A 23,126-nucleotide genomic window follows, 5' to 3' on the forward strand; every position below is an offset into this window, starting at 1 on the left:
TAAAGTAATAAACTTGGTAAGTCAATAAATTACTTAGAAGTTCATATAATAATCTCGTTGAAGTCATGCATGCATAAACAAAATTCGTAATCATGAACACCGCTCTCAAAGTACCTTTCGACTAGGTGACTCCGCAGGACACTCTAAATACTTGTAGGTTTGATTAGGAGAGACTAATCCAGGACGCCTGAGTAAACACTCAGCAAAACCATACAACTTAACCGACCCAATACATAACTTTTAGTACGCATGGCCGGCCGAAACCGTAGACGTGGCTGCAATCAAAACAATCTTAATAATAATAAGATAACACTTGCATGGCATTCGACTTAATTCAACAAACGATATTCAATTATAATTCAATAAACGTTATACAGCTACAAACATGTATGGTGCATAACATAGTTCGGGTCATTACTTCGAACCTGGTGAACTTCATAATAATAATTCTTGACTTGCTTTTCTAAAACGACTCATAACATCATGACAGTAATTACTCAAATAATAATAAATAAACATACTTCTTTGTGAAACTTTGGCATGACGCCAACAGTTCGTAATCCTAATCGGATATCTTACATTTTCCCCCGTTTTCTAAAAGCTGGTCCCCAGCTTAAGAGGATGTGACGGTAATTTCTTGTGTGGATGGATTATAATATGGATCGAGTAGGTGACGGTATTCAGAGTTGAAAATGATGTGGAGTGGAATGATGCTAGTATCCCATGTTTCGGCATTTGACCATTGGACTTCACACGTACTATTACGGAATATACGAACAACACGTTCGATGAGATGTAATTTATTTTTATAGTCAGTATGTGGAACATTATAGGCATTATCTTGACGGTGGTTATACAACTTGAGTCTTCGAACGTGGAAGGTGTTGGTACGACGATTACCAAGCTGAGAGTTTAGTCTGTAGGTTTGGTCACCCAATGTTTCAATAATCTTGAAGGGACCATACCACAAGTGGTGGAATTTGGTAAAAGGTTTATTGTTGTAGGCATCCTTATGAACCAGTACTGAGTCGCCAACCTTGAAGTTTGTAACACGATGGTGTTCATTAAAGTGAATAGATTGGCGGTCTTGAGCATCAGCCATATTTGTTTGTATTGAAACCATAATATTTTGTAGTGCTTGCAAGTGATAGTCTAAGTTGGATTGTGAGGTACTAGGGGTTTGCTGCTCTTCATTATTCTGCGAGTGGTCAAGTATGGGGTTGGTAAAACCAGGCAACCTTGGGTGGAAACCATAGTTAGCAAAGAAGGGAGTAGTTTTGATGCTACTCTGGTAGGTGTTGTTGTAAGCAAAAGCAGCGACAGAACAGTACATTGGCCAATCAGTGGCGTGTTGATTGGTGTAACTGGCTACAATCTTTCTCATAGTGTCATTGGTTCGTTCGGTTTGTCCGTTGGAAGCTGGGTTATATGAGGTAGTGAATTTAAGATGGATTCGTAGTCTTTGTTTGAGACGGTCCCAAATTTTACCAGTAAATAGCTTGTCTCTATCGGACACAATTTCATCTGGGACACCATGATGACAGATTATATGGTTGATTAGAAGGTCAGCACAGTGACTAGCGTCGATCGTCTTTTTCGTTGGAATAAAACGTGCCATTTTCGTTAGACGGTCGATAACCACTAGTACACAATTGAAGTTATGTGCTTCTTTCATACCGGAAACAAAGTCAATACCTATTGAAGACCAAGGGCGGTATGGAACAGCGAGTGGTTGGAAAATACCAGGAGGGAGGATCCGTGAATGTTTGTTACGTTGACATTGTGGACAGGTTCTGGTGTATTGTTCGATGATACTTACCATGTTAGGCCAATAATAATCATGTACCAGGTTTTGATAAGTTCTGAACGAACCAGGATGACCAGCTAGCAACGAGTCGTGATGTAAATGTATTAATGTTTGACGAATAGTACCTTTGGGTATAACCAATCTTGAATCGAATGGTATTTTAGCAGAGTAGTAAAGTAAACCGTCTTTGAAGGAGTAATGTTTGATGATAGTAACGAACTTCCGTGGTAAGGGTGTATCTTTTTGGAGATTGGAATATATGTCTAACAATTCAGGGTCCTTTTGATATTCTTTTCGTAATGTAGTGAGGTATTGGGGATCCAATGAGATTCTAGATATAGTCCTTTCTGTGGACTCAGTATCCATTAGATTAATTCTTGATAAGGCGTCGACATGGTTTGTTTTTCCTTTAATATAATCAATTTCAAAGCTATACTCTGCCATATCTTCCCACCATCTTGCTAATCTTAATTTGAAACTCCTCTCAGTTAGTACATACTTTAATGATTGATGGTCAGTATACAACTTGAACTTTTTACCGAGTAGATAGTGTCTCCATTTCTCCAAACAACAAATGATTGCAAAAAATTCCTTTTCACGAATAGGCCAGTTTAATTCATGCCCATGTAGTGCTTTACTCATGTAGGCAACTACTCCGTAAAACCTTCCGTCTTTGAATAATTCCAATGTACCGCCAATAGCCGTGTTGCTAGCATCCGTCGTAACCACTACATCTAAATTGTGGTCAAAAGGTTTTAGTACTGGTGCTTCTAACAATGCTCTCTTTAATTTCTCAAACGCAAACTCTTGTTCTTTGTTCCATTTAACTTTCTTTGATTTGTCGTTTGCGTATTCCCTCAATGGTTTAGCAATATTAGAAAAATCTTTAATGAAACGTCTATAGTAACCAATCAAACCTAAGAACCTCTGACAACTCTTGTTATCCTTTGGAGCACTCCAATTCTTAATGCATACTATCTTTTCTGGATCTGAATGAATGCCTGTAGAATTGATAACATGACCTAAGAATCCTACTTGATGTAAGAAAAACGAGCATTTTGATCTTTTTGCAAATAAGTGATGTTCCCTTAAAGCTTGCATAATGTTAGTGATGTGTTTAATATGTTCTTCCTCAGTTTTAGAGTAAATTAAAATGTCATCTAGGTATACAATACAGAACTTTCCAATATACTCTCTCAAAATATGATTCATCAATCTTTGGAATGTAGCAGGAGCATTAGTTAAACCAAAAGGCATGACATTCCATTGGTATTGTCCTCTTTGAGTAATAAAAGCGGTCTTGTAACGGTCTCCTTCCGCAATCGGTACTTGATGGTAACCACTGACTAAGTCTAGTTTACTAAAAATTGTGGCACCTCTGAGTTGGTCAAACAAATCATCAATCAATGGTATAGGATACCTGGCTTTCACAGTAATTTCATTAAGCCTTCTATAATCGACACAAAGTCTTCTTGATCCGTCTTTCTTCTTAACGTATATAACAGGTGCTGCAAAAGGTGAGTCGCTAGGGCTAATCTTGTTGTCTTTCATTAAGTCTTTTAATTCGTCTTCTAAAGCTTTGCGTTCTTCTTCAGCCATCCTGTATGCACGTTGAAATACTGGTGTAGCACCCTCTTTGAGTGTGATTTGATGGTGAATTGTCTTGGTATGTTCGTCGCGAGCTGGAATCTTTTCAACTAAGATATCTCCGAACTCTTTTGTAATTTCTGATGGTGGTTCTGTACTCGAATCGCTGGTGGATATCCAACATAAATGCACTTCATTATTCTTGTTCGTAATATCGTTTCTAATGGTTCTCCATGGTACTAATTCTGATGGTTGTACCATTGTCTTTAATGCTGAGCGTAGTATGTTGGGGTGATTGTTGATGAATGGCATTCCTAAAATAATAGCGGATGTTAGTGTGAATGGTGCGATCAGAGCCGAAAGAGTGAAAGGTTCACCATCAATAATAAATTTAACTTTGCAAGCATGACTAATTTCTGACATAGTGCCATCTCCAGTTTTACAATGTATTGGTTTTGTAAGTTTCCTAGTAATGAAATTGAGTCTGTTTGCCCATGTAGGGTCAATGATGTTGGAGCTTGCGCCTGTATCTAATAAGGCTTGTACTTTTTGTTTGTTTGAAAATTTAGTAGTTACGTGTGGTAATTCGTTAATTAGTGCTTGATGTTCATGGGAAGTAATGGAATTTTGCAACTCATTAATGAGTGTAATATTTTCTGTAGAAAAAGAAGGATGGTCACCTTGTGGTGAAACATGTAAGTTATTGATATATACTACAGGTGACCTATTTAATTTTTTGTAACTTAGGTCACTGATAGGGATAGTGTTAGGTCCTGACTTTCTGAAAGATTTTTGATTGTAACGGTGTCTTCCAAATTGTCTATTTTTGGAGTTACGACATTCGTTGGATTTATGGCCTGGACGGCCACAAATATAACAAACGATGGATGGTGTATTATGATGTTGATTGCCTTTAGTATTGTCTCCATGGACGTCGCTAACTAAACCACAAAATCTTGGGTCTAAAATAGAATCCTTGAACATAATGGATCTATTTTCTCCAATGACGATGGCTTCTTGAACGTTTTGCGGGTTCTGGGAACGAATAGCATCTTGTAATCCCAGTTGTAGTGGGAATAAGAAACAAGCTAACTTCCATGAGGAATCCTTGAAGTCGGCTGGAAGGAATGCTAATCTATTTTCAAAATGATTAACGTATTCCCTATAAGTTCTGATCTTCTTTGGTGGTGACATCAATGAACGAAAGTTAATGGCGATTTCATTGTTCTTGTCAGATTGATACTTGGTATCTAACGTAAGCCAGAATTCTTCATACGAATTGAAGGTTGTGTTCTTCAGCCAGTTAGCTGCATTACCTTCGAAATAATTGTAAAGACCAGCCATAAATTGTCTGTCTGAAACTTCGAACAATTCTTTGTTACCTTGCATAGCAGCTTTCCAAGTGAAATATTCATCTGGTTCGCCTTTAAATGTTTTGACAATCTTTAAAAAATTTACCATATTGCCTTGTCTCTCATTGTTTTGAGTAGTAGATTCAGTAGTTTGACGCATTGTATAATAATTTGTAATATAAGTTGTAATAGGGCTATTCCTGATGTGAATCGACCTGCGGCGCTACCAATTGTAAAATATGATTTGGATATAGTTTTGAATCTTGATTTTCTGACGAGAAGACTATAAGATTCTTATGAAATGTATGTATTTTTGTGCTCTCTTCTTATATAGTATAAAATGATAACTAATAAAAGATATAAAGTAACGACTAAAATGTTTCTAATTCCAGCTCGACCCTTAGTCCTTTTATATCTTTCAAAATTATTTTATCTAATCGCTTGCCCGTCATAGTTAGCTTAGATAATCAACGAGCTTATTTAATCATATTTCGTTCTGGAACATTTGATAATTTGGGGATCATATTGTATCATAGACGTACTCCTTAATCTTGTGTTACTCCTTATGTTATTCTGTTTCATTGTAATGCACTGTGTTACTAAAATAGGAGTAGGATAAAGATTGGATAGGACAATAATAGAATGGTAATAGAATGTGAATAGGGATAGGATAGAAATACAGGAGATAAAGTAAAGTTAGTAGTATCTTACTTACATTAGCTCCTAATTAGTTTCTCCACATAATTACGGCTTATGATAATGATGATAAAGTAATAACTTGGTAAGTCAAATAAATTCTAGAAGTTCATATAATATCTCGTTGAAGTCATGCATGCATAAAACAAAATTCGTAATCATGAACACCGCTCTCAAAGTCCTTTCGACTAGGTGCTCCGCAGGACACTCTAAATACTTGTAGGTTTGATTAGGAGAGACTAATCCAGCACACCTGAGTAAACACTCAGCAAAACCATACAACTTAACCGACCCAATACATAACTTTTGTACGCATGGCCGGCCGAAACCGTAGACGTGGCTGCAATCAAAAACAATCTTAATAATAATAAGATAACACTTGCATGGCATTCGACTTAATTCAACAAACGATATTCAATTATAATTCAATAAACGTTATACAGCTACAAACATGTATGGTGCATAACATAGTTCGGGTCATTACTTCGAACCTGGTGAACTTCATAATAATAATTCTTGACTTGCTTTTCTAAAACGACTCATAACATCATGACAGTAATTACTCAAATAATAATAAATAAACATACTTCTTTGTGAAACTTTGGCATGACGCCAACAGTTCGTAATCCTAATCGGATATCTTACATTTTATATTATCTCTGACCTTTATAACGAAGTACTGGCATCATGCTAAAGTGTCACAAAGAAGTTTGTTTTTCTTATTATTAATTGAGTAATCACTGTCACGAAATTATGAGTCGTCCGTTATCAGTCAAGTGAGTTGTGAGTTGTGAAGTTCGAATTAATGACTCGAACTACGTTATGCACCGTACATGTCTGTAGCTGTATAACGTTTATTGAAGTATAATTGAATATCTTTTGTTGAATTAAGTCAAATGTCATGTAAGCGTTATCTTATTATTATTAAAATTGTTTTTGATTGGAGCCACGTCTACGGTTTCGGCCGGCCATGCGTACAAGAGTTATGTATTGGATCGGTTAAGTTGTATGGTTCTGCTGAGTGTTTATTCGGGCGTGTGGATTAGTCTCCCCTAATCAAACCTACATGTTTTTAGAGTGTCCTACGGAGCACTTAGTTGAATGGACTTTGCGAGCGGTGTTCATGATTATGAATTCTTGTTTTACACATGCATGACTTCAACGAGATATTAGATGAACTTCTAGAATACTTCTATTTGGAGTTCAACTTTAGTCCTTTTATGTTCTTTCCAAAATACTTTTTCATCAACTTTTCCGATTGCTTATCTATAGCTTTCCCCTTTCCGTTAACCATTTCTGTTTTACGGCAATTTACTGGGTTTAAAAAATAGTAACAAAAAATAAAATAACTAAGATCTTCCTTCCATAGGCGCATGATTAGTTGTTAGCATATTTGTGGCTTAGGATAACGTTAATAAGGTACTAATTACTAAGTCAATAAATTCTAGAGGTTCATCTAATTTCTCGTTGAAGTCATGCATGAATAAAACAAAACTCGTAAATATTAACACCGTTCTCATTGTCAGCTGCCTTGCTTTTCGCAAAACACTCTAACTATTTCTACCAGATTAGGGGATACTAAGCGAAAACACTCGAGAAAATACTATACAACTAAACCGACCCATCACATAACTCTTGTACGTATTGTTGGCCGAAATCGTAGATGTGGCTGCAATCAAAACAGTTTTAATAATAATAAAATAGCACTTGCATGATATTCGACTTGCTTCAACGAAAGAAATATTCAGTTATAATTCACGGAACTTATACAGCTCCAGACATGTATGGTGCATCAAGTTGTTTAGAATATTACTTGGAACCGAACAAATTCATGATAATTTTTAGTTCACTTTCGTGACCCCGACTCACTAATTCGTGACATTCGATTCTGATTAGAGATTGGTGTCACGTCAGACTCTCACGAAGAGTTATATTTTATTTTATAAGTTTTCTTGACTCGTGGAATTGGAATGAAAAATAAGAGCTCTACATACGTTCCAGAAACATACATCTGATAGAGGGTTGTCGTACTAAAATAAGAAAGAATTAAAAATTCGGCCTGGAATCAAAGTGTTTTTTGTTTTGTCTCATTATTCTAGTGTTTGCCTTTCAAGAAGTTTAGACTCATCTATTTGTAAAATGCTAATTTAGTTCTAGGCAATGATAGTACAGGATTATCTATTCAGCACGTTGAGATATGATATATAGAGGATGACAAGGCGGATACCTAAAGGCTTTAAGAATGGTAAGGTTCTTTGAAGTAGCTTCAATTGAAGATTTATCATTAGTTTGGCTCGCCCTGTCGCATATACGGGTGATACACTCTAATATAATATTCGTTATACGTGATCAAAGTACACCTAGTATCCAGCTAATACTCTCCAATCTTTAGATCCCTAAATCTAAGTTATAGTTTATACTTCGCAACCTGTTTCTTTATTTTTTAAATTTTTTTTATTTTTACTCATTCTTGCCGATATTGTTAATATATTGAAAGGGCTATAAAAATCACTTCAAACAAGTGTCTTAAATTATCTTGCCTTAGTGTTTCAAATCAATAAAATGATATTTTTTTTGCTTGTGGCTTTATGTCGATTAGGCAGTATTGACTTCATATGGAGTTATGGATGATACTCTAGACACTACTAGTATGGCTCGTCTTGTAGTACGCTGTAAACTGTTGTTACGGGCTCTATGCCTTGAATCCCAACAGAGGTCAATAGTTTTACGAAAACCTTATTAATGTTACGTTAAAATTTCTTTCGTACGTTGCGCAGAGCCACCAAGGGCTGAACGACGTAGGTATTGGAATAAAAAGGATTGCAGATCAAAGTCGACTTATGACTACTTTATGTGTATTTTCCTCTCTTTCACTTCTATTTGTTATTAATTCATGTATTATTGTTTATGTTTTTTAGGATAACTGAATTTCATTTCCAAGTTTCTGTTTCTTGCAAGTTTTGAGTCATTCCCAGATTATTCGGTAATCGTCTCAGTTTTCATTTTAACGCAATAGAATCAAAATTGGTCTACGCATTGCCACCAGTTATCAGCATCTGTTTTTTAGGCTCCTGTCAGAATAAAGCTACAAACATGTGTTGATATCGTCATTATTATGGTCGGAGGGCAGTTTTCAATCCGATAAACTATGTGTCATATATTCACCCCCTTGGAAATGTTTGACCTTCTATTGATGAAAGTCGCCAGTTTTTTGAGAACACAAACTCTACACCTGGACTTGCCACTCCATTTTATAATCCAAGAAATCCGATCCCACGTCCTGATACTATAATTATGTGTGGACATAGAGGTGAGTAATAACCGACTTGCCGTTGCTTGACGAGCACCTAAATATCATGCTAAAAGAGCCTACTTTACTGTTGTATTAAAGAGTCTAACGAGATACCCAGCCATTACCTGCTCCCTCAAAAAACGCATGTAGTGAGGAGGAAAGTTTTGAATAACTGACAGTAGGCGAAATCCTCTTGCCCAAGACTAACATTAATTTCTCCAATGCGAAAAAAAGAAAAGCATCAACGTTCAGATTATTGCCGAACAGACCAAAGTATATACTTATTTCCTCTACATGTATGTCATACCTACAATATATCTACGGCAAAAACATGACGTGTCTTATTTATGGAAACCTTTTCGGTAAGTTAGTCTATCGTGTACAATTTCAATCACGTTGTTCATTTGATGAACCTAGTTGACTCCTGATAAAAACACCAGGTTAAATAGAGCGATATTTAATTGGTCAAATCCTTTTGTTCCCTGGATACGGGGCAGCTGAATAACTTCCTCATTTCTCCCCTTGGTTGATTTCCCATACTAATTCTTGACTATATGCTTCGCTTTCATAAGCATCATCTTTGAATTCCTTTAACTTTGTTCGCAATTGATTATTTTTCTTATAGAGCCATCGGAGATAATATGTTGTCTTCAAGTATATTATCAGTTCGGATCTGTTTTCATTCTGTTCGAGATCTGGTACGAGTTTTACAAGGTCGTCATATATCGATCGAACGTTTTCTCGCCTCTTTTTCTCGGAAGTAACATGGTTAATACGTACCTCATCTTCTGTTAGCTTATTCGCCTTCCTAGCGCGTACTCTTATTTTTTTTCTTTCTGTTTGTTTAGTTACCATACCAGTTCGTTGATCTCGATTCTTCAGCTGCTTTGAAGGAACATTATCTTCGAGAATTTCAAAACCAAAACTAGAGTTCTCACCAGTAATTGGATACATTATTGTAGCACCTGGATGTTGTTGCTAATGGTTGCCTTTTATTCAATAGTACTATAAAGTCTGGTCAATCTTAAGGCAATTTCTAAATATCACCAATGAAAGATTCTTAATGGTGGCGATTTTTACTATCTAAAACTCCAACAAATACAACCTCTCTTTTGGTACTTCTCAAATAGCACTGCAGTTCCAATGATACTAAAATAACAGTGGAGAGAACCGATCAGATCTTTAATCTCTAATTTTACGCTTATCGGCTCTATATTTTATCATCTCTATTCCAATTGTTGTTCGGTGGATAAACTTTTGCCTCCGAAGATTCTAACCCGTACATCACACTAGGTAAACCTATATGTAGAAAAAGTACGTTGTTATGTGGTATTGGCTGTAAATTAAAATTAAAGGTTGAATAAATACAATTCCTAATTCATGCAACTTAGATGAAAAAAGTTAAAGTTGGACAGATAGTCACCGCTAATACTGTAACGTTGTTTTGTGCCCATTATAACACCCTAGTTTCGACGAACAGTATTTCCTGTTAGTTGTTTTCATATAACCATATCCAAAAGTTACTTGGTATTTAATTAACTTTTCACCAAATGCGGTATTCTTCGGACTTCATTGAGGTGAACATCCCTCGTTCCTTATTAAGAATTAATGAGATTCCAACCGCAACAAGAATCTTGCTATTGGCATATATATTCAATACATCATGCCTTTTTTACATAAGGAACTCAACTTACTACAGCCTTTTAGCATCGGATGCCTCTCTGAAGTATTCTGAAGTGATATGTCCTTTTTTACAGCTGGTACCTGAGAAACTCGCAGAATATCCACTATCGATTGTGTTTTCTAATTTCGTTGATACCGAGTTATGGAAAATCTTAGTAAACTTGGTCAACATTATTATTGGTGGAACATTTATTGAAAAGAATTGGAATAGCTCGAGAGAGGTTCTCATCTTTACTATAGTCATTGGCTCAATTACTAATATATCCGTTGTTTTATGTACTTTCCTTTTCTCCCAATTTTTTTCTGGCTTGAATATGAAAGTTCCGATTGATGGGAATTATACAATTATTGTTGGTTTTCCGATAATATATAAACAATTGTTGCCAGAAACAACAATTCTTAATATAAAGTCGCCAAAAATTATTGCCAAAAACTTCAGATTTAAATTATTACCCATATTTACTTTATGTCTGTTGACCGGTATGCAACTCATCTGGTTCCATCATATAGCCCAGCTGCTTTCCATATGGGTAACGTTCTTCTCATGTTGGATTTATCTAAGGTTTTTCCAAACATTGCCTTTCAATGAAAATACGATAATCGGCGATGCTTCTGACACATTCCAACTAATATACTTTTTTCCAGATATAATAAAACCTGTGTTGAAACCCATTTTTGACTCTGTCTACAACATTTTATGTGTCAAACTTAAGGTGATTAAACCATTCGAGGTCATAGACATCGATAAGGGAAATGATATTGCAAGCCAAAGGGGTGCGAAAAAAATTGATGCCACCGTCGAAGATAGGCGGAGGGAATTGGCTCTCATGGTCCTCCAAGAGAGGATCGTATAATCCATTCTGTTATAATCGATGGTCTATTGGAGAGGCATTTATGTTGATCGCAATTCATTTTACCTATCGATTGCTTCCGTAGGACAACCGCATTTTCTCGACTGATGGGCATGTGGTTATAGGAATAGACTGTTCTATGATCATCTATATTTCTCCCATCTACTTAGCATGCGCTTTCACAGTTTTGACTGGGACCACTCCATGCATTGTTCAAATTTACGATATATCCTAAGACTGCTTTAATGGCAGGATATAGCTTATTTCATTTCATTTTTTGCATCAAACTTAAATTAGAATAATATAGTAAAGAAGTACAAATAGAATTAAAAACTGTAGTACATCATTAAATAACATTGTAAATCATACCGATTATTAACGAATATATAGCTGGAAACCATAATGTGCTGCCATGATTTGCCACTGCTTTGTTGGTTCGTGACGGGTTTAATAAAGAAGGTTCATTGTTGGAGAGACTTAGCCCGAACTCCCCTGACAAAAATCTTAATTGTATGGTTGAACTATATCTGGGTAGAAAGAATTCTAAACAAGTGAGCTTAAATATGAACAGTTATTACAAGTATAGACACTTAGCCAATAGGAGGACTTGTGCTAGCATACCACCAAGAAGGGAGAACATTGTTCACCTTCAGTGCTTACCAATTAATAATCGTGTAATAAGATATCAATGATTTTTGTTCTAGTATCGCGACCACCGCAATTTCTAGATTTTTGGCGGTAAGACAAACATATGCATAATCTATATATATTTGTTTCAAGATATTTGGTGATATATGGGTAGGTTCTAGAATAGCTTCTCTGGATCAACGGAGATTGTTCAATGCAAACACCGGAGACTGCTTTCTCTTCCTTACACAATTTTCAAATGGTTTTCTATTCTGTCGTACGTCTGCATCATTCTGTTAGACTAGCTAGTTCTAAGATAGGTATAACGTCACTATTAGGTACGTTCTTGAATTATACAAAATTTATAATCTAATTATATGGCAGCTACCTGAACTAGAGTTCTTCTTGCACGACGACATGATCTTAAGTAAAGTCAGTAGGTATATGTCATGCAATGGAGCCCGACACGTATGACTAACTTTCTCGACGATAACATCGTATTGTAGTACCAGCACGGCGTCATGGTTAGGATAATACTGCAATCCAGAGCGACTGGCCAGGTCTCTCTACACGGTTCTTAGTATAATAGCAAACCATCCTATAGTTGTAGTGACTACTCCATTAGGTATGGGTGAATCTACCAAATGCTAACTAAAACATTCGTAACTATCATGATATGTGTCGATGCGAACAAAAAGCTAGAGAGACAATGAGTTGATTTTGTTCCTCGAATTGGTTGGTTGCCATATTTCCATAATAAATGTTAGGGTTTGAGAGTTAGACTAAAGTTATATCGTCCAGTTTACATACAAAAAATGGCTACTTAAACTTTGCTCTATTTATGGTGCATTCATAGTTAAGTCATGAGATGCCTTATCGCTATTACCGTCCAGCATTTCATATGGTATGTTCTTGTCCTGCAACAAAGCTAATAGAATAGCCAAATTGACAGCAACAGCCTTCTTCCTTCTATTTTCAATTGGTAGTTTAATTACGACTTTCTTGAAAAATGTAAGTCCTATATCATCCTCTGTCAGATAAACGTTGTTTAAGGACTTTACAAGCCCTATGCCATCGATCAGACTCTTATCTAAATTCAAATATATATGTACAGGGCTAGAGAGACGCATACCACTTATTACCGAAGAATTAACGCCAGTTATGCCAGTAGCTAGGTGTACATGGTTCCTACCACACTTTTTAATAGCTCCTGATTCAAGAATCGCAATACAACTTGATATAGTCGTGCCATGGACCAATGTATCTGGCAGTTGAGCCAGTGTAGTTATCCTCTCCAACAACTTACCATCAGGATTGATAATTTTCATCGAATGTCCTTGGACTGCACAAATGTATTCGACATTCTCTAGTTTTTTTATGTTAAAACGCTTCTTCTCGTTTGTCTCTACTACTCGATGAATATCATCACGGGTACATTTATACGTCTTCAGCCTGTTATGCTTGAGGAGTGCAGACAAGTCAACGTAGCCATCAGAATCAATGGACAAGCCTTCCTTGACGGCCCCATGCCTGAGAAGATAGGATAAGGCCTTCGAGATCCTAATATCTCTCTTAGCGATCTCAGATTCCACCATTAGTTAGCCTTTCTGGTTGCATCCGATAACTGTACTTTTGCTTTTTGAAAGACAAAACGGATCTGTATTCTTCTATATGTTATCATTGAATAAGTCGACGTTAGAGCAAATAATCTTCCGGTAACAAATCAAAATATAAATTTTTATTTTATTAATAATTTCGTAAATACTTTTTAAATGTTTTACCCGGTTTATCTGGCAAGAGCGTTTGTATGTGATGTAAGGATTTAGGGCGAAGTATTTGTTAGACCATGCTTAATGGTCCGTCTGGTGTAAGCCAACGGTCTACCATTATGACTATCTAAATCCGTACATCACCGCCATTTATCTTACTCCTAGCGCGCTTAGCGTCGAGAAGAGATGAGTATATAGTGTATGGTTCCCATGAGCAATTGCAACTATCGCTTATTGTTAGTGTATACATTATGTATTAGATAAAAGAATAAGGAATAATATTAACATCGAGTATAGAGAGAGTCAATGTTAATACTATTTCTCAGCTTATTATATCTAATACATAATATGTACTATTATACAATACTAACTATAAGCGCTAGTTATAAGTGTTTATAATGAACAAAGACTGTTATACTCATCTCTTCTCGAGGCGAAGTGCCCCATAAGTAAGACAAGTAGCGGTGGTGTACGGAGTTCCAACAATAATAAAGGCAGAGTTTTATGGTCATCTATTTTCCTCGCGCGGGCGGCGACAGAAATCTGTGATATGAATTAACGATGAAGTACGGAGGGTAATGATCGTAAATGAGCTTAACCTATAAGAGAAACAATTGAAACAAGATAATATCTTGCAGCCTGCTATTTAACAGTGAAAAGATAGGAGAAAAGTTAATATAAGGTAGAATATATTGAAGGTTGCGAATAAAGATACATAGGAAATGGTAAGAAGAGAATATAAGCGTTTGTAACTATGAGGATCTAGAGATCTGATGGAAAATAACGAAGGTTCCGAGCACGACAATGGGGATGGGGGCAACTGGAGAACCAGCACGAAAGGAGTAAATACGTACCTTTAATTTTGTGTGCAAATAAGATTGTGGTTTGATTTGGTGTTATATAGTCTAATTGACAGTGTATGTCCAATAGGCTATATCAATCATAGCGGCTGTATTTACTCGGTAAACTGGCTATGGACTTATTCGACGGGTGATTCCATTGCGACCTCATCTGCCTATCTTTGGATTTATTTAAAGATTGCTCATTTTTGGGCAAAAAGTTGGATATGATCGACTTCGATCCACTCTCAGCTGCTTCGTTTAACGTCGTAGGGGGATCAATCCTTTTAATCCAAAACGAAGCTAAGAACCAACCGCAAACTGCTAGGAATACGAGGACCCCTAAAATACCAAACCACCAACCAAGATGTTCAGTATCATTTCCAGGGACTTTTACGTTCATACCAAACAACCCTGTTATCACATTTAATGGAACTAACATTGTACCGATCATTGTGACTTTACCTAGCATTTCGGTAACTTTGTTATTAGAATTAAAGGACTCTACTTGTAACTGTGCTAGGTAATTGGAATGTGAGCGTGAAAAAATTTTCTCGTATGATAGTAGATTCTGATACATTGTAAGCAAATGATCCTGGATATCACCTAAATATAAAGCAATGTCACCTCTCGGTTGAGTGGTCAATCTATTATATGAATTTGGGAGGTGGTTGGTAAAATTTGGCTCTGATCCACTTTGCAAGTTCGCTATATTAATTTGGGAGGTCAATGCTGGTCCAATCCCATTAGCTTCATCTTGACATCTTTTGGCAAACATTTTTATGACATCTGCCTTCCCACTAAGTAACCTCATTAAAGTCATTGTCTTACGTCTACTTTCACCGATCTTTTGTAACATTCTAGCAAAATCCATATCTCTTGCCATAAAGACAGAGTCTTCAATAGCATCTGCCTCGTACTCCAGGGACTGGATAACAGGTGCAAAACTATCAGTGATATCATCAATGAGTGCATAACATAGCCAATCAGAATTAACATTGACATAATCCCGTAGTTGTCTTACACGTCTCCTAACATTCGCACAATGTGAAATAGGTCCGAAATGGAAAGACAGGACGCCTGACCTGAAGACGACAATATATACATTAATTGGTTCAAGAAAGTCCTCTGATTCCTTGTCATTTTCGAACGTATGGAAGCACACAAAATAATACGATTTGAACAGTTCCACTTTTTCTCTTGTTTCCTGCATTCTAATATCTTCGGCTGTCAACGGATGAATTCCAAAGGCCTTTGCAAAACAACGCATTTCGTCGTCTGTGGGACAGCTACAATCTAACCACCATGTTGGTTCCCCCCCTCTAAACAAATCATAAAATGATTGTTTGGATTTCACCAAGGAGGCAACATCTGGTGAGTGTGTAGTCTCCTCTGACTCAGAACAGAAAAAAGAAAACCTGTCAGGAACATTGAATGTTTCATTGCCATAGGCGAAATCAGATACTCCAATATCGTTACCTGAATAATCTGCTTCGATTTTGTTGTTCCCAAAGGATACACCAGGAGTATTTCCAAAATAGCTTGATGGCAGTTTTTCTTTGTTTTCTTCCTCCTCTTTATGCTCATCTTCTTCTAGAGCTTCGTTATAATTATCAGTCTTCTCCTGTGAAATGTTGGCTACTTTGGGAGTATACTTCAGAGCAGCTGATGAAGACGAGGTAGAAGTACATGTAGACATCGCACCTCCATTCTGGAAATATGATGACGCAGACTGTTGATTCGTGTTCAGCGAAGTTACATATTGTTTTTTAAGATCATTACAATGTTCCGCAAATTCTTCTAGTTCATCAAAATCGATTCCATTAACTCGGGTATGCAATTGAGGTGGCATTGGAAAACAAACATCTTCCTCTGTTTCTTGGGAGTCACCGGAAAGTTGAGACGCATCACTGTCAAATGATGCCCTCGTTTGCTTTTTCTTTGGTGGCTGTGGTATTTGAGATGGGAGATTATCATCTGATAAATCTCTCCTTGTCGAAGTATGGTTGGAAATTGTTTCTTTGAGATGGGTTAAAGGCTTAATTGAAGGAAAGTCAGATGCGTCGGAGTTTGTTCTTGATCTTGATCTTGTTCTTCCTTGTTCCTTTCTTTTTTGATGATCGAAGGTGTCTCTTTCAGAATGAGTTTTTGGTAGCGACATAACTGGATTTGGTTTCTCCTGATCGTGAAGTACATCCTGCTTTTTGTTTTCTGTTTCTTTGTTTAGGTTCTGGTTTCTATCTTCAGCAAATAATTGTTTTTGGTGAGCGATAGAGTATGATAATCGGGATGGCCTCGCATTAGAGGTAAGAATTTCAGTCGTCCTTAATTGTCTGTGCCCCAGAGGATGGTCAGTATCGTATTCCATAGCTGGGAAACGATTTTTTTGGATAGCCGATGGAGTATTCGCATTGCGGAATGACGGGTGGGGTTCCTTTTCAGAACTATTATCCTGTTGAACTTCTGGGTTCTTACGGATGGGTAAGGAGTCTGCTTGTTGTCTATGATCATATAATTCATTATGGTCTTCCGTTTTCATAGAAACCATAGATCCTGCCACAGAGGTTGTTGGCGATAATTCTGGGGACAAATTCTCTGACAAGTCTGTAGAATGAATCGATGTAGTCATTATTCCCTTAGCTACTGTTGGATTTTTTTGTTTGATTGTCTATGCTGTCTTTCAATATTACCAAACAGGTTACTTATGGTGCTTTTTTTGATGATGTGCAATGACTTATACCACAGTTATTAACGACGTATGTAGAGTACTCATGAGTTGTATGGCTTCCTTCTTGAAACTTGTCGAGAACTGAGAGGACAACCTCAAATAAGTTGATTATATTAAGAAGAACGAAATATTATTCAGTATCTTTTCTATTACGATTGGCAGGTTGAGAAGAATCAGTAAAACTCTAAAGTTTGCTACTAACGGCAGTTGGGATAACCCAGAACTAGAACTAGAACTAGAACCAGAAACAGAACGGAGAAGAATGGGCGGAGAGCCAAAAAAAACAAAAAAAAATACCGGGACGGGACGATAGACAAGAATTATGTTAAGCTGTGGTGTGCTGATTTTTCTACCAACGATATAAGATTAAAAGTTCCATATCAATAGTTTAACGTAACATATCTGTTATAGGCACTCTGCTTCTTCGTCGAACTTACAGTATCTAATAAAGCTACCTCTGGAGAGCGGAAGAAAAGATATACATGTGCTAGATTTTCATCGCCACTCAAGATAAATACGAATACACATAGACTTATATTGGCGAATAAAAAAATATATATATATAGGATCTAAAGCAAGGAAGTTACGATTTTTTAGTTAATTTCATGATGCAAGATAACATTGATGAAAGCAAGAAATCACAGAACCCTATCGAAACCCGTTTGTTAGGTCAAGAGCTTTTAGGAGAGCAATATTGGAGAATGGCCGAAACACATCAAATTTCAGGGAAAGAGGCAAACTTTGAACCTACTACCGCTGCAGAGCTTTCAGCTCCGAATCCAGCTTCGTCCCCTTCGCTAATAGAAGCGCAGAAGAACATTGAGAGGGAAGGAAATAATGACGTTCATTTTGAAATTAATAATGAGAGCAATATACTCAATCACCCACCAAAGAAGAGGGCATCAAAAGCATGCGATCTATGCCGAAGGAGAAAAATCAAATGTGACGCATTTGACGACAGACTAAAGAAGTGTTCAAACTGTATTAAGTACCATTCAGAGTGTACTTTTTCAAACCAGAATAAAAGGAAAGGAGATTTAATTGAAAAAGCGGAGGAATCAAAGCGCAGTCGAAGTAAAGCTGATATTGCTTCTGCACTAATGCAAAGTACTGAATTCGCACCGCAGGCGTCCGTTGAAATACCTCAACGTACATTAGCTGAAAAACGATTACCCGATCAACTTACCAGTAAGCAGGAGGATGCTGGTGTCACCCTTCAAACAACTAGCGTTCCTTTGAAAGAGGCGGGCTTGAACGATTCTAAAACAACCAATATTTCACAATTCAAAATACCAGACTCCCTGAATTCGAAAATAGAGAAGTTGGACAGAAAGGTTGCTGTCGTTATTGATAATATGGCGAGATTTGAGTGGTTGTTGGATAAGTTAATAAAGAAGACTGAAAATCCAAACCCAACCTTAAACAGTTCAAGAAAACCTCGTCGTAAACTCTATTCGACTGCAATATTGACGGCACCCAAAATAGAATGGGTTAAATACAAACTTTCTCCACTTACATCGGACTTACAATTTATTTCTCCAATAAATAGTATTTTAAGCATTTCATTAAAATGGTATGTCGTTCAAGTTCGGAAATTAATGAGTGGCAATGTGATTACTCAAGGCCTGACTCAGTCTCAGTATTACTCATTGCCAGATAAGAACCTGGCAACACGCCTGTTGATCAATTTTCACCAATTCTGTATTTCGTCCGTCACTGGAATTATTAAGTTAGAAGAATGTCTCTCTTTGGCTAGCAGATATTACGATAATGTGGCCAGAGAGACTATGACATATCCGGAATTATTCCTATTGAATGTGTGTGTTTGTTCGGGGGCAAGTATAACTAGGAAAATGGATTCAATGGTAAACGAGCATAGGCTCCTCCAAATTATAGAAAACGAAACTTTTTTCAATAGCAATCAATACTATCATAAACTATCAATGGTGTGTGCTCACACAAAGACAATACAGGCGTTGCTAATATACTATCACTATTTACAGGATAATGTCAGTACTGAACTTGCTGTTCCCGTTTTAGATACAGCTGTGAGGTTTGCAATGGAACTTCGTCTCAAACGAAAAAAAATACATATGAGCTTTTTAGATGTTAATGAAGTACTCGACAGGGGTAGTCTTTGGTGGCATTGTTTTTCTGCGGATGCGAGAGCATCTATGATCCTATCAAGACCGCCAATTATCAGTTTGGATAACATGGACGTTCTCACAGATGCAGGATATTTCGACTTGCTCAAGAAAAATATTCTACCGAAACTTGTCAAAGATACAGTGGCCATTGAAAAAATTGACAATGTACATAAGGCATTAGATATAATTGGTAATCATTGTGAATATTTCCCTTTTTTTATATCATATTTTGTTTCAAAACTTCTCAGCCTTGAATCTAGAGTCTTTTCTCAATGTTTTGCTGTCAGAAGTACATTGCACCTATCTTTTGACGAAATACTACATAGCATTTCTGATCTGAACAAAGAATTAAGGACATGGTTCGATAAATTACCACCTGCAATGAAATTGGAGAGCTATAAGCAGTATCTATCGCTATTGCTTATGGACCCAACCATTCATAATACAACACTATCATTCAAAGTTGCATGTTCTCAAGTAATAAGTTGCCACCTTCATTATTTATACTTAACGAATATATTGAGTATGTTTGCTTGTTCGTTCATTCTAGACAATCAGAACTTGTTTACCGATTCCACTCACGATGTGCCTGCCGTCTTCAAAACATTTTGTGAACAATCTAAGATGGCCAGTATAACTGCATTGAAAGTATTTCAGTCCTTGGAATATCAACCTTGTATGCACAATGATATGTTATACCCTTTTTCAACTGCTGTATTTGTGTTAATTTTCTTTATTATCGATGGGCTTGAGGATGATAATTCAGGGGATCTTATATCTCTTCTAAATTTATTACATGATTCCCATATTCATTTGGTGGGAGATAATCAAAGGAATTTATCTTATAATAACATGAAATGGAGCACCACAGTTTTCATGTATTCTTTTCTGTTAAAGAATATTATTTCAAAGATGAAAGAGATGCCGATGTTCCGGGGCTCTCTAAATATTGATGAGAGCTATTATGATAGTATTTTATCAAGCTTATTGACTTCATCCAATTCCATAAAAACAGAAGCAGTTCAAGAGTATATCGACACACTGAAGTCGATGGGAGTTCATAGCGGCGATTTTGATGATATTGATGAGATAGGCTTCAACAACAAACCATCCAGTAATTCTAGAGACACAGAAACAATATTGAACCCTTTCAAGGATGTATCTTCAGAATTTTTCCAACTCTTGAAGTCATCTAATTTTATTGGCAATATTAGACGGGAGGCAAATTTACCAGATAAAGTAGAGGAGGCTGATAACTCACTGTTCGCTAATTTTCCCTATCCATTATCGTTTATTTATCCAAGGTATAGATCATCGAAAGGAATTGACATAAATGAGGAGTGGCGTAAAAGTGAAGTTCTCCAGGCAAAGCAGCAACAACCTTCACAAATAAAAGAATTATTGCCTTTCGGAAGTTTATTATTTGATCGGGATTTCTCAGTTATGAATATTTTCAGCAACTAGAAACCAGCAGTGCATGGTTTTCTTGGTTTCCAAAATTTCGGTAATATTTTGCATATACTATTTATACGTTCAGTTGTATTGTCTCCAATTATAGATTGATATGTCAAAGGTAAATAAAAAGCGAGTTGAAATGTGTTCTAAAAACTAAAATATACTCTAAGAAATAGACTAAATATAATGACATTTATGTACATATGTACGATTCTTCTACTTTATATGTTAAAGCCTCTAGGAATTAAAGCGAAACAAAATACTGTTAGTTCAGGTCAGGATAAACTAAATACACAGGTGGCATTGTTTTTGGTAAGCAAACAGCACCTTAAGAATATCATTCCGATCGTAGAGGACTTTGATAGGTATTTATTAATCTTGATATACAGAATGTTCATCCATCCGTGGTATCGGAAACTGCTTCTTTCGAATGAAATTAAACGCCTGAGGAAAAAATATATCATTTTGTATCATTTAAAATTCGTAGATGTTCTTTTATATTTTTCCTGATAGGTTAGACGTTCAATGCCAATAGATATCAGGGTGATTTTCCAAGAAGCAAGTATGTTTAATCTATCGACGATTTACGCATCTTGAAATAAACCTGCTTTTGCGGCCTTAAGTATATTACCTGAATAAGCTGCTTTTCGATTAACCAAAGTACCATGATCCCTCCTGGTTCTTAATGTTGTCGGCACAGTGATGGTACTGAACGGGTCTAAAAGATCTGACATTGAAGAAGATGTAGACGAAGACTGTCGATTTTTGAATTGCCTTGGTGATTGTGCCGATGAAATATAATGATTTTCATTATTCGAAGGTGTGTACATATTTTCGAACATGGATATATTGTAACTATTAGAATTCTTCTCTTTTTCTTGGAAAAAATCGCTTGGTAAGTTTGTGGCAACATTCAGGACATTTTCTCTAGATGAACTTAACGGCGATGTTAGAGTTGTAAACATAGCGTCTTGTTTGCGCCAATTGGAAGAGATATCTGAACCGTCAGTATATGGATTTGATTGATAAGTATCAAATATCTCGTGGGGAGGAGTTTGTGGCGTAAGAACACCAGGCCTTTTTGATGTTTCGACGTTTCCTGTTGGTTTGTGCATTATCTTATTTGTCGAACCGTCGTCGATGGTTATGGCAGTTTTGTCAGGACTACTCTTAGCAATGAACGGTAGATTGGCTGAAATTTGATGCGTAATAGCTTTGTAAACTTCTGAGAGATCCAGATAAACATTTGGTATCACGAAAATCGAGTGGAATGTTATTAGAACACCTCCAAGGGACAACCCAATAAGTGTTCCTAATGATATGAGAACTACTAGATATTGGCAAATAGTTATCGCAATGTAATTAGTTATTGATATATTTGTTCCGAGTATAATCTGCTGAATTGATGAACCAGTGAAGATTTTTAGAGGTATGTTTAAGGGCAAAGCTATCAACGAAAATACATTCCTTAATAAGATAGAAGTAGGTACTAATACTAAAAGAATGGAATAAAATTGCAATCTTGCGGAGGAGCAGTTCATAAACTACAACATAAATGGCTGAAATAACAGCTAATAGCACAGAAGAACAGAAAAGAAAGGTAGAGAACGTAAGAACCGTAAAATCCTTTGTTAGACGATATACTGTGTTAGACATCAACTTATCAGCAATAACTGAATAAGCCATAATGGACAGAGCAGCAGCTAGCGTGTACGATGTCTGTTTCGTTTCTTTATGGCGATAGTTTCGTTTCTGGATATTAAAGGTAATGATAAGTTCCTATCTACTAAGCTTAACTCTAGACTATGTATGAAGTTATCTGTTCTCATCTACCTGTATTTTTACATTACGTAGGTACGAGATTCGCAGTCCATAAACCTTAGAAATACTCAGCTGTCGAATAGGCGCGTATTCTTGGAATTCAACGGCCCACACTGCCAAATAGCAGTGCGACAGACAGATCCTCGAATCCTAAACTTTTAAGAAGAAAGTCATAATATGACAAGCCTTGAGTGAAACATGCTAAGTGGAATGGCTGCTTATTTCATGCCGACAAATATATATATATATATATTTTTTGGTTTTTAAATTTTATTTAAATATTTAAACAACATTGATTTGAAATGAAAGAATAGGAAAATTCATTGTAAAATAAATAATTAAATAATTGAGAAATTCTTCTTTTTCAAGAATCTAAACTACACTGCAGGTTGCGGTAGTATTTTGGATTATCAAATAACATGGAGCGTGTCATATTCAGAAGTTAGACAGTCCTTAGCATGATCTGAAGGTT

The 23,126-nt window shown here is 36.4% G+C and overlaps 7 protein-coding genes across 7 annotated transcripts; 2 read left to right on the forward strand and 5 right to left on the reverse strand.

Moving 5' to 3' along the window:
* Positions 1-613: 613 nt before the first annotated feature.
* NDAI0G04090 (uncharacterized protein) lies at positions 614-4,906 on the reverse strand (the record flags this gene model as incomplete). Its single annotated transcript, XM_003980021.1, has 1 exon — positions 614-4,906. The coding sequence occupies one exon, from the start codon at positions 4,904-4,906 to the stop codon at positions 614-616; it is 4,293 nt and encodes a 1,430-aa protein (XP_003980070.1).
* A 4,338-nt stretch (positions 4,907-9,244) lies between these two features.
* Positions 9,245-9,688, reverse strand: INO4 (Ino4p; the record flags this gene model as incomplete). The annotated part of the gene is made up of 1 exon (XM_003980022.1): positions 9,245-9,688. One exon carries the CDS (start codon positions 9,686-9,688, stop codon positions 9,245-9,247), a length of 444 nt encoding a protein of 147 aa, XP_003980071.1.
* A 596-nt stretch (positions 9,689-10,284) lies between these two features.
* On the forward strand, positions 10,285-11,271 carry NDAI0G04110 (uncharacterized protein; the record flags this gene model as incomplete). The annotated part of the gene is made up of 1 exon (XM_003980023.1): positions 10,285-11,271. The coding sequence occupies one exon, from the start codon at positions 10,285-10,287 to the stop codon at positions 11,269-11,271; it is 987 nt and encodes a 328-aa protein (XP_003980072.1).
* Positions 11,272-12,734: 1,463 nt separating this feature from the next.
* TPT1 (tRNA 2'-phosphotransferase) lies at positions 12,735-13,490 on the reverse strand (the record flags this gene model as incomplete). The annotated part of the gene is made up of 1 exon (XM_003980024.1): positions 12,735-13,490. One exon carries the CDS (start codon positions 13,488-13,490, stop codon positions 12,735-12,737), a length of 756 nt encoding a protein of 251 aa, XP_003980073.1.
* Positions 13,491-14,600: 1,110 nt separating this feature from the next.
* On the reverse strand, positions 14,601-17,132 carry ALR1 (Mg(2+) transporter ALR1; the record flags this gene model as incomplete). Its single annotated transcript, XM_003980025.1, has 1 exon — positions 14,601-17,132. One exon carries the CDS (start codon positions 17,130-17,132, stop codon positions 14,601-14,603), a length of 2,532 nt encoding a protein of 843 aa, XP_003980074.1.
* Positions 17,133-17,836: 704 nt separating this feature from the next.
* NDAI0G04140 (Zn(II)2Cys6 transcription factor) lies at positions 17,837-20,842 on the forward strand (the record flags this gene model as incomplete). Its single annotated transcript, XM_003980026.1, has 1 exon — positions 17,837-20,842. One exon carries the CDS (start codon positions 17,837-17,839, stop codon positions 20,840-20,842), a length of 3,006 nt encoding a protein of 1,001 aa, XP_003980075.1.
* A 575-nt stretch (positions 20,843-21,417) lies between these two features.
* LDB16 (Ldb16p) lies at positions 21,418-22,374 on the reverse strand (the record flags this gene model as incomplete). The annotated part of the gene is made up of 1 exon (XM_003980027.1): positions 21,418-22,374. One exon carries the CDS (start codon positions 22,372-22,374, stop codon positions 21,418-21,420), a length of 957 nt encoding a protein of 318 aa, XP_003980076.1.
* Between the last annotated feature and the right edge of the window lie 752 nt (positions 22,375-23,126).

This window comes from Naumovozyma dairenensis, chromosome 7, assembly GCF_000227115.2.
Source record: "Naumovozyma dairenensis CBS 421 chromosome 7, complete genome".
Taxonomy (NCBI): domain Eukaryota; kingdom Fungi; phylum Ascomycota; class Saccharomycetes; order Saccharomycetales; family Saccharomycetaceae; genus Naumovozyma; species Naumovozyma dairenensis.